General features: G+C 38.6%; 1 protein-coding gene across 8 annotated transcripts in view; it reads left to right on the top strand.

Moving 5' to 3' along the window:
• The window catches only part of Dmd (dystrophin), a 2,099,091-nt gene that overhangs the window by 1,998,858 nt on the left and 87,939 nt on the right, over window positions 1–12,294 (top strand). For all 8 annotated transcript variants that reach the window (XM_047536255.1, XM_047536256.1, XM_047536254.1 and 5 more), the window contains one exon: window positions 10,401–10,602. In XM_047536255.1, coding sequence (XP_047392211.1) covers window positions 10,401–10,602 — 202 coding nt within the window. The remainder of the gene's footprint in view (window positions 1–10,400; window positions 10,603–12,294) is intronic.

The raw sequence follows: 12,294 nt of genomic DNA, 5'->3' as shown, positions 1-12,294 counted from the left end.
AGCAGTACCAATCTGCAGGGGTGCCATGTTTCTTCAGGTGCATGCGGCAGTCAAAAGCCAAATACTTCTGTCCTGGTGTAGGCAGAGGACAACTGGGCAAAAGAAGGGAGCTGGGCAAAAGAGGGGTTAGAATACTGTCAAGTCTGTTGGGTAGGAGAAGCTGTGAATTCAGGTGGAAGCTACTGTTTAGGAGGGTGAGGAATCAGGAGGCTGATTGTTCAGGGGAGGCAGAGGAAGAAATGGTGAAGGTGGAAGGTGATTGATAAGGTCTAGGATATGACCATTCGAGTAGGTGACAGGGATATGAGTATGAGTAGGTGTGGATTGCCATGGAGATGACATCAGAAGTTAAGGAACTGAGAGGCTGCAGTACCCAGACCAGTGTTGAAATCATCCAGAATTGGGGCCAGAACTGGGGAAGAGAAAGGACCATGAATCTTGGCCACCAACTCTTCAAGAATGAAGATGGGGTTTCAATTAGGAAGATATCTAGAGACTGAAAGAGTTGCTGGCATATGGTTCTTCCATAGACATGGAAATGTCTAGAAGAGAGGATAAGCCTTTTTCATCTTGGTATGCCCAATAGTTAGCATGAAGCCTGGCACAGAGTAGGGTTCAATGTGTTGTCATGGAAGGAAGACATGAATGAAAGTCAACTGAGTCTTCCATTTCCTCATAGCTTATACCTTGAAGTTGTATCATTGTTTTCAACTCTCTAGTTGCCAGCTTGAAGTGGTTTTTGTCTATTTATTTTCATCGTTTTACTCTTTTTGGTACCTGAGATTGAGTCCAGGGATGCTTAGCTGCTGAGTCACATTCCTGCCTTTTAATTTTTTTATTTTATATTTTAAGACAGGGGCTTCCTAAATTGCTGAGATTGGCTTTGAGTTTGTGATTCTCTCACCTCAGCCTCGCTGGGATTACAGCTGTGCTCCACTAGACTGAAGTGGCTTTTAAAAGACTACTCAGGGTTTAGGATTTACTTAGGGACCTGTTAATGTAGTTTAGCAGGGACAAAGCAGTTTGGCGTAGGATGGAGTAAAAGGGACTGGATGGAGAAAGTTGTCTTCAATTTGTTTTTCTTCTCCTGACCCTGCCCCATCTCAGAGGTACTGCTTTCCTTTGATAAAAGGGGAATTATGAACTGGTTATTATAAAGTACTGTAGAAAATTCCGTAAGATCCCAAGGTTCAAAAGAGATAACCAGCTGTTCCAGGTTATACTATGAAAAAGCTCAGAAATAGACTAGATGGAGATGCCTATAATGTTGTATAATTGCCCCTTTCTATTACATTCCTTTTGATCTTAAATTTAGGCATTATTCTGTTTTCCTATCAAAAAACAATTCTATTTGCTTATGTGTTTTATTACCTATCATTTCAAGTTATGTTAACATTTCTGTAAACATTGGAGAAATTGAGGAATTTGATATTGTAAAAAACGTTGCCCACTCAAGGTGAGAACCTTGTAATAAGGATAAGCCCTGAATGGAGAATGATTGCTTTAAATTTTCACTTTTTAACAGATTTGAAGTTTTCAGCATTTCCTTTTGCAGTATAACTTTTTCATATTTGCAAGAAATTCAAGGATAGCAAAATTAGAGTGTATTTATCTAAATTAGGTACCGAGTTCTCAAGAATGCAAGGAGGGTGTTATGCACCATGCTATATTCAAAATAGAGTGAAGAGTTCTCCAATCCTTTTAGTTTTGAAAACACCTGAGGTCAGGTTACTCAGTAACTTTGCAGTAGGTGATTTAGAAGTTTCCTCTTAATTTTACATTTGCTTAGGTTTATCTTCCAGTCTTTTGTCATTTCTATGCCTGCAAAGCCATGATAAAGAGCCCTACCTAGCTTTTCCTACCAAGGTCTCTTCTACTAACTCTTACTTTAATGGAAATTAATGATGTTATCTCAGTGATTTCCTGATGCCAGGGAAGAGTTTGAATTACAGATTCCTTAGAAAATATCCACTGCCACCTTTATTAAGCAGTTGATCTTATTTTTTCACTTCCCTATCAAAGTTTCAATATTGCAGAATACCAAAGAATACAATTTTATGCACTATAGAGAATTTGCTACTTAACTCAAGAGTATCACCATTGGCCTATAGCGTCCCCAGTTTGTAATTGGTTTAATGTTGCATGACTCTATAGTGCCTTTCAATGAAAATTGAACTTGCTAGAAAAGCAGGGAAAAAGAGAAAAATTTCAGTAAGAAGGATTTATAAGCTGGTTCATATGATTGATACCCTGGTGAAAGTTATGAAAAAGATAATCTAAGCTTTTTCTTTCTCCTTCTGTGGTTCTGATAACATTCCATAAGTATGTGGCTTCTAAAATTAAAAATATAGCCAACTACTAAGAGCAGAAGTTAAAATGCACTTATCAAAGCAAGTATATTTAGTTTATTAGTGTGTGGGGGATTGGAAAGAACCCAAACCATAGGGCTAAATATACTACAGTTGATAAATGTGACAAATATTCTGCAAACAAGAAATTGAGAATAATTTGCCTCTGTTCAGCAACTAAGTCACACATTATAGCAGTTTGGTGCAGCCTGCAAGGACCTAAATAAACTCAGAACTTCTATACTCACCCTCACCATGACAAACCAGGTGCAAGATGTGCTTCTTTCTCTGTAAATGCATCTCACCCTTTGGTAGTGTCCTAAGGGGTTGCTAAAGAAGACTGACAGGACCCACAATAACATGGTTTATACACCTGCAACCTACTGATAGAAAAAACTGTATACAAAATGACAATAACAGCTGGGCGTGGTGGTGCACACCTGTAATCCCAGTGGTTTGGGAGACTCAGGCAGGGGGATCTTGAGTTCAACGCCAATCTCAGCAAAAGTGAGATGCTAAGCAACTCAGTGAGACCCTGTCTCTAAATAAAATACAAAATAGGGCTGGGGATGTGACTTAGTGGTTGAGTGCCCCTGAGTTCAATCCCCGGTACCAAAAACAAAAACACAATAGCCTTAAGAAGGGGTCCCAGGAGGCAGTATAATTATTTTGCCCCTCTCCTACAAAAATCTTCTTTTTCCATATACCATGTCTTAACTTTTCACATAGATTAGACGCCATGTCTCTGTTATTTCAGAATTTAAAATATCTTGAGGACATAGCCAAACTAATTTTTTCAGTTTATGTGGTTTGAAAGATATTGGTGTCCTAAAGAGGGGGTTCCTGTAACAAGACTCATCTTTCTCCCAAGGGAAATACTGGAGTCCTCTTTAAAATTTGTCTGTTGCCCATGTGTTGCACACTAGGCAAAGAATGATCACCTCTGAGTCATGATGCTGAACTGTTAAAGAGCACCTTGTCGATTCCATTCTTCAGTATCATTGGTTCCATTTTCAAGTTATTCTAGGCAGCTTGCCACCCTTATCCTTCCTTCTGAAATATCTGTAACCATCCACATCAAATTTCTGGCTTTTCAGTCTCAGGAAAGTAGACCCATCAAATTAAACTTAATTCTCTCAGTGATCCAGTGTTGTTTCAATTGTCCCTCCACCCACTTATGACTTTTCACACATAGTAATGGGGTAGAAAGCAATATTTTTAAGCTTATAATATTATGACAGATGAGACATAGCATATAAACCTTCTACTATATACCCAATACCTTTCTTAAATCTTCATTATCTCAGTTGGTGGCCACTGTGTTCATTCAGATTGTTATGAATCATTATTGTCCCGATTTGACTGGGCTGATAGTCTATGGAGTACTTTCCAACACAGATGCTTAATAACAGACATATTCTGTGAAACAAGAACCAAAAGACACAGCCACATTAATATCACTCAACGGAGCCACAGTAACAATTCCTTTCTCTTCATTTATTATGTTCAAATGTCTTTTTGCTCTCCTTTTTTTTTTGTACTAGGGATTGAACCCAGGGGTGCTTAACCACTGAGCCACATCCCTAGCCCTTTACTATAGTTTATTTAGAGACAGGGTCTCACTGAGTTGCTTAGGACCTCACTAAGTTACTAAGTTGCTGAGACTGGCTTTGAACTCGCGATCCTCCTGCCTCAGTCCCCTGAGTTGCTGGGATTACAGGCGCGCACCGCTGTGCCCAGCTGTCTTGTTCACTTGACTTCTTTTTACAGGGGAGCTTCTTTTAAAGGGGAAGGAGGTTTTAGCAGCCCAAGGGCATCTGTGTCAAAGCTAAGAGAGCATATTATTTTCATAGGCACCAATATTATGTTAGAGTTCCCCTTTTAAAAATCCTATTTGGTGGTTTTCTTTCCCTCAGCAACAATGTCAACTTTCTTCCTTTACCATTAATTTCAATCTAAACCCTCCCTGCTATAAACACAAAATATGTCCCTTGGCTTCAGCCACTGAGCCTAGTCCGTATTTGGCTGGTAGCAAAAATAATCTATGCTTGAGTTTCCCTTTAGTCTGTTCCCAATGGTAAGGGACCAGGTTGGATCAGTACAGAGAAACTGGGCTCTTCTGCCCTATAGTCAACAAAACATTTATGATAGCCCCAGTTAGGCAAGGTAAAGGGAAGGAATAATTGGTTCCATTGATCCCCATGGAATTCTTGAACTTAAGTTCCAACTATTAGCCATAGTGTCTTATTTTAGTGTGTTACCAGCCTTTGAGGCTCCTTAACTATAGTCCAGTGCAGGAACTACTAGACCTGGCATGGAAAAAAAAAATTCTGGTGAAGTAAGGAACACCTGTAAGTTCCCCACTTGAATCATCTTTTTAATTATAATTGTTCTCACAGCTGTAGCCCATTTGTCAAAAGTGATAGTTGCTCAGGTTCCCTTGGTTTGGAACCCCTCCTGCAGGCTGAGGAGAGTGACGCTCAACTGAAAGAGATTCTGAACTTCTTTAGCATTTGCCAACACCAACCAAGAAATTGAAAAAAAGAAATTTGGGGGGGGGGGGGCGGGATACTGAGGATTGAACCCACTGATGCTTAACCACTGAGCTACATCTCCGGCCTTTTTAAAAATTTTGAGATGAAGTCTTGCTAAGTTGCTTAGGGCCTTTCTAAGTTCCAGAGGCTGCCTTTGAACTTGTGATCCTCCTGCCTCAGCCTCACTGAGTTGCCTGGATTACAGGCATGCACCACCACACCCAGAATGGAGTTGAATTTTTATCAACTCTTCCATCAGTTTGCAATTCCCTTCTTATCCATAGCTTCTTAGATTTGGGTTCTATCATTTCCTATCCTAGTAGAAAGTTATATAATCAGTAACCAATTTCAAGGCCTGTGACCCTTCAAATCAAGGGTAGTCTGACAACCAGCATCGGAAGTTGATTTTCGTCCCTTTTATCAGAATCGTCTTTTTTTTCTTTCTAATTAATGCCATAGTCATATTTTTACTCAAAAGCAATGTTGGGGGGTGTCTTCTAAACAATCTCACTCCTGATGCTAACTGCACTAATGGTGGTAGTTAAGATAATTCAGTTGCTGAAGAGGACTCGCAGAACCCAAATGACAATGCTTCCAAATCTGCATTTCAGGAACAGGATACAGTGTACCAACAACACTGAAACCAGGTTATGCATCACAGTCACAGGATATATCACAGCATAGGATCCAGAGAGGTCACGTGCAAGCTCTTGTTGCCCTCTCTGTGCAAGGGTTACACATTAAGATGTATTTTATCTCTTGCATCAGGAACCACTCATGTGAGCACAAAACACCTTGGAAACCAGGAAACACAAGCTTTGTCTCAGCTAGGCTTTCTTATATCCTGCTGGTGACCTAGGCATATCCTTCCTATGCCGTCAGACCCAAACACTGTGGCTTTCACGGGTCTCAGCGAGACCAGGCAAAAATGGTCATTCATTACTGTTAGCAATAAACAATGGTGATAACCTGTAACCCATGGTAACACATCAATGCAGTAAATCACTTCTTTTCATTGCTTTGACCACTGTGCACTGTAGATTAGCATAAGATCTCGCACTGACCTACAATTAACCCTCCCAGCACAATTGACTTCTTTAGGTGCAGACTTACCTGGAAAGTCCCTCATCTTTAAGTGGAAGCTGGCCAAAGAATGGTGTGATATCAATAATGGTTTCCTCTTCCCACAAGTACCTTCTGTTACCTGGTCAAGAAAAGTCAGCAAACACATAGCAGTTCTTCCACCATTACTGTGTGTCAATATAGAGTAAAACCAGGTTGTGAGCTTGGGGTTGCGTAGATATTATAGGATATTTTTTCACCACACTAACCAACTTTGGGGACTTTTTTCTCACATTATTTTCATTAATATGGAATGTAGAAGGGCTTTTTCTTTTTCTCTAAAGTCACTGAGGAGATTTCCTGCCATCTACCTTCCTTCCTTTCCATATGTACCTCCATGAGAGTTCAGAAAACCTGGATATCCTGTTACAACACCCAAAGCATGTCTCCAGATCTCTGGTCTCAGTTTTCTCAAGTGTAAAACAATTTTAAACATGCTTTCCAGCTGTGAAAGTCTAAGAATCTGTAAAAGAACTTATTAAAAACTTGCTTCAGCTCCTTATTTGTGGTATACATATGAAGGTATAGAATTATCTAGAATTATTCTTTGAATCTAGAAGGTTGAGAGGATGATTAGGCACAACCTCAGCCTCAGGAACCATTAATGGGGTCCTTGTGCTTAAGTCCTCCCTCTCTATATATTGTCTGACTTTTCTATACAAAGAACATTCTTTTCTTTTTTTAAATTTGGACCAGGAATTGAACCCAGATTCATTCACACTGAACCACATCCCGAGCCCTTTTTAAATTTATTTTGAGACAGGGTATTGCTAAGTTGCTTAGGGCCTCCCTAAATTGCTGAGGCTGGCTTTGAAGCTGCAATCCTCTTGCTTCGGCCTCCTGAGCCACTGGGATTACAGGCATATGCCAGTGTGCCCAGCTACACAAAGAACATTCTGAAGTGCCAGTCATTTTTGTCTTTTCTCCACTTTCTTATCCCCCATAACCATCAGGCATGAGTCCTATTCTTCATGGCATCAAAGCCTGTAGCATTGTCTTGTATTAAAATATTTTTGTAAGAGAGGGCATATTATAATATTAGGTTTTTATATTTTTATAACTTCAAAAATATATCCCTTAGTGAATATACTAAGGGAGATGTACATGTGTGTATGTATAGATAGATAGATATGAAATGGAAATTTCCAGCTTGAGAAAAAAGGATGGTTTCACAAAATGTCTGCTGGTTGCTTATAGAGGCTTCCAAAAATTGCTAATCATTACTATGTTTAAAGTTTCATCAAAAACCTCTACATTAGCTTGGTGTGGTGGCACATGGTGTAATACTAGCTACTCATGAGGTGGAGGCAGGAGAACTGCAAGTTTGAGGCCAGCCTAAGCTACTTAGGGCAACCCTGTCTCAAAAGAAAAAAATAAAAAGGGCTGGGGATGTAGCTCAGTGGTAGAGCTCTCCTGGGTTCAATCCCCAGTAATCCCTGCCCGCCCCACAACTGTGTATATTCTTTCAGATGCTCATTGTAAGGAGGAAGTGTATGACTATGTGGCATTTGAATTCTCCTTGTCAGCTTTCTCACCTCATTTCAGGTCATTCATAGCATGAGCTATGTATACCTAAATAGAAGTCTTTTAAAAGTTGTTCCATGGAAGCAAAATTCTGTTTGATATGTTTGTTTTGGGAAATGTGGTCTTCAGTCTTCTGTGATGGATTATTCTTATGTTGAACCACATCCGGTTTTAGCAGAGCACACTGCATAGTATTTCTCTCGTGTGTCATCTTCTGCTCCTGTTATTTCAGAGCAATTGCCTTGCTCCCCTCTGGAGCTATTTATACTCCAGATTTTCTGTTCTGTGTGTTACTCATTCACCTGTGCAGAGATAAGAGTAGACCCAATAAAATGAAACTCATACAATTTTGCTGTTTGTTTCTATTGCATGGGTACATTAGATTCTTTAAAAAACAAGTTAGTCTAAAAGTTCTCACTTATTAATTCTTATATCCTTGGATCAAAAGCAAAGTATGATTGAAGCAGAGTGACTAAAAATAATATTAAAAAATTAGAAAAACTCCAAACTACCCATAGCTTCCTTTAATATATAAAGAAACATGTTGGGTATTTGGAAGAAATCTATTCCTCTCTTCCAATGATGGAACTGGCGTACTGCATTCTAAATGTTCTTATGACCTGCACTTAAAAATTTGCCCTCTGAGAACATCAAGCACACAGAAGAAAGAATGAAAAGTTTCAGTCTTTTGTCCCTGTACCTCTCTCTACTCACCCATGCAGTCCCTATTTGGCCTTCCCCTCCTTATATTCTCCTGCTTCTTTTTCCTACCTTACTCCTTCTCAGATCAGTCTCCCAAGTTGTTCTTATCTGCCAGTTTAGACAATTTTAGATTCAATGAAAAGAGGTCACTTTTTTTTTTTTTTTGGTCTTCAGAGTATAGTCATGCACTGTATAATGATGTTTTGGTCAATGACAGACAGCATATATGACAGTAGCCCCATAAGATTATACCATCTAGTGATGTCATGGTCATCTTAATTTGTGTAAGAACACTGTATAACATTCACACAGCAATGAAATCACCTAATGGGAATTTTTTCAGAATGTTTCCCTGTTGGCTGGGCGCAGTGGCTCACACCTGTAATCCCAGCAGCTCAGGAGGATCCCAAGTTCAAAACCAGCCTCAGCAATTTAGTGAGACCCTAAGCAACTTAGAACCTGTCTCTAAATAAAAAATACAAAGGGCTGGGGTTGTAGCTCAGTGGGTAAGCACCCCTAGGTTTAATCCTCAACACACACACACACACACACACACACACACACACACACACACACACAAGAATATATCCCTGTCATTAAGCAGCACATGACTGTATTTTAAAACAAAAGTGGTTGGGGTGTAGCTCAGTGTCAGAGCACTTTTCTAGCATGTACAAGGGCCTGGGTTCCATCCCCAGCATCACCCCCACCCCAAAAGAAATAGAGAGAGAGAGAGAGAGAGAGAGAGAGAAACAAAAAAGAAGAGGGCCTTTCCTTCCATAGGATGAGTGCTAGTCCAGTACATTTTAGGGAAACTGATGGTCCATGATAGCACAGAGTTTTGGGGTTCAGTCCCAGCACCACTAAGAGAGAACACAAAGTTTTACTTGTGGGGGTGAAAAACAAAGAAAAATACCTCCTGCTTCTGCCACCAGGTCATGCTTCCAGGAAAACTCTAGAGTTTTTTATTTTCCATTCTCAAAAGAGAAAAATGTGTACTGCTACATAAGTATTAACCACTGTTTTTGGGTTTTTTTCTTAGTATTTAATTAGAAGTGGGCACAAGTAACTGGTAAAATACATGATATACTCCTAAATTTGCATTTCTTCATTATTGGGAAAGCTGTTTACTGACTAGAATGACCTGTGTTTATCTGAAGTTGCATTGTTAATTGCAGTGCCCCTTACCCTTAGATGTCTGAGAGGTGTACTTAATTATTATTGATTCTTTGTCTCAAAGGACTGAGAATTTTGACCAGAGCTTAGGTGTTTAGGGGGTATAAAATAGCAATGTTGTTGTATTTCCACTTTGGCTAATAAATTGGCTTTAGAAAGAAGCATCTTTTTTTTTTTTTATGGCACTTGGGAATAAAGCTTGTGATTTGCTGATGTTGGACACGGTTGAAGTTTCACTTATGCAAAATTTTTTGTCTTTCATCATATGATTAAATATTACCTCAGATCAAGGGAAACCCCCCGCACCTTACCTTAGAAGGCTCTTAGAGAACTTGAAAAGTATGTTGTGAAATATAGTTTGAAGGTGAAAGGAGAAATAAATGTGCCTTAGGCCTGAAAACTGGATAGAACATGCAGTTCCTTTAGTTTGCTTATAGAAAATGTTAGTGAAGTTGATTATTTTTTGACTTGATGTTCAGGGAGCAGGGAGATGCTGAGATGACTGCTATTTCAAGGAGAGAAATGCTTAATGATTATAAATGTATAGCTAGAAATAGAGTTTACACAACCTTAACCATACAGATTAATCTAACTGACCTCTTCTAATACTATCACAAGAAAGTATCATCAGGATCTCTTTCAAAATCTCTAGTATAACATTGTTTTTGCTTATTCAGGTGGAAATGGCTCTGTTGGCACATAGAAAAGGCTAGGTCCCCTTGGCTCTCAAATAACCCCCTATGGTGCAGGGAAGGGAATTATCTCTTTGCCCACATCTTCACCCAATGCCAGTGAGGGTTGAGAACAAACTCAGATCCTGAATGCACCAACTTAGAGTTGAAGGATGAAAACAGAACACCTTTAAAGAGTGTGGAGTTCAGGTCTGCTGTTTACTAAAGGATATCATCTTGACCAGGATTCTCGAGGGAAAAGGAAGAATCGTAAAAGAAACATTTTATGCTTTGAATCATCTCCAATTTTATGTTTTTTGCAGTGGATCTCTTGAGCTTGTCAGCTGCGTGCGATGCTTTGGACCAGCACAACCTCAAGCAAAATGACCAGCCCATGGATATCCTGCAGATCATTAATTGTTTGACCACCATTTATGATCGCCTGGAGCAAGAGCACAACAATTTGGTCAACGTCCCTCTCTGCGTGGATATGTGTCTCAACTGGCTGCTGAATGTTTATGATACGTACGTATGGCAAGTTTTTTGGGGGGCTGTGTCACAGGAGACCTAGCTTACACAGTGGTGACAGTATAATTAGTATTATAATAAGGTCCCAGAAGCTGTGGACCTAATGTTGTCTCTGTGTTAGTTATTTCTGCCTTTATATGACTGGAAAAAAATATTTTGATAAGCTAGGAAGTAAGAGCCAGAATGTAGATTGCTCTCAGATTAGAAAATAAAACACTGAGATACTCAGGTTTCAAATAGTAGAATGAGTCATCGTATATCCATTAGTTCTTTTCCTTTCTCACCAATATATTTTGGAATCCTCCATCCACTTTGGGGTTAGTCCCTCTCACTGACAGAAATGATTGTGTTCCTGGAGATACTGGTATACCTGTCATCAGATCAGAATTGTCTCAGCTAACACCTAGGAAAATTTTGCAGATTATGAATTGAGGAGCCAAACTGAATGAAAATAAACCTTTAATGCTACAAACTCACCCCCTCAAACTGAGGTAGATTTTTGTTTTGTATTTTATTGAGCTTTTACAAAGTCTTAGCTTGGTACCCCCATTCATCACTCTCAGAGAGCAGTTATTTGTTTTGGATTGTGTGCAGGAGGTATCTCCAGTTCTAATATCTGTCTTTAGTTTAATGAAGACAATCGAGGAAGGAAAGCAGAAGGAATTGGTCTTGATTTTCATTGAATTCTTCTTAGACCTCAAAATTATTATGTGTCTCATTTCATACATCATCCAGAATATAATCCTATTTGAAAATCTAGGAAGGTTTTATTGAAAGGAGACGCTCATCAACCACTCTGCCTTTTGCTTTTTTTGAAGACTTCTACCACTTCTTTCATTAAAACTTATACTCTTTTCTTTGTTACTTTGATAAGGTGTGACTTTTTAAATTTCAGGGCCACCTAGCTATTTGGTTCATAATTATCTACTAAATCCTTGAACATGTTGAATTTCAATTGTGGATTACATTTACATTTATTTTGATGAGGGTTTGTATTCGAGTCTTCCCTCAAATATATTTTGACACCCTTTCCTTGGCAGATGACATGAATGGATTTTATTTTATTTTTTTTTGAATGGATTTTAAATAGGACTTTTATTCTACCTCCCTGAAAATTATTTGGGGATACTTATTTTTTTGATAATTTTAACTGTACCAAGTTTATTTGCTAAACTTGATTTGCCTGTTATTAAGATAGAAAAAGATAAGAAAATCTTCCAGCGATAGGAATTTTATTAATACATTAGGGTCCACTATATCTCTTTACTAAGGGATTTAATAAATTGTACTTGTTGAAAGTTGAATATATTGGCCACCAAAAATACTAATATCTGAGTTATGTTTGCTTTCTATAATAAAATAGGAAGCTGAAAAATTATTGAAAGACATTTCCTATAAAATGAAAATATTTTCATTTTTTCCCAAAGATAAAATAAGCTTGTTAATAAATTTGATATGTATAATGCTTTATTTCAGGTTTCTTTTCTTTCTTTCTTCCTTTTTTTTAAAAAAAATATGGTGCTGGAATGGAACCCAGGGCGTTGTATATACTAGACTCTACCACTAAGCTATATCCCCAACCATATTTTTATTTTATTTTTGAAACAAGGTCTCACTAAGTTGCCAAGGCTGATCTTGAACTTTCAATCTTCCTTCTTAGCCTCCTGAGTGGATGGAATTACAGACATG

Source organism: Sciurus carolinensis, chromosome X (assembly GCF_902686445.1).
Source record: "Sciurus carolinensis chromosome X, mSciCar1.2, whole genome shotgun sequence".
Classification (NCBI taxonomy): Eukaryota; Metazoa; Chordata; class Mammalia; order Rodentia; family Sciuridae; genus Sciurus; species Sciurus carolinensis.
Note: the sequence above shows the minus strand (reverse complement) of the source record. Positions and strands in the feature narration are given on the sequence as shown.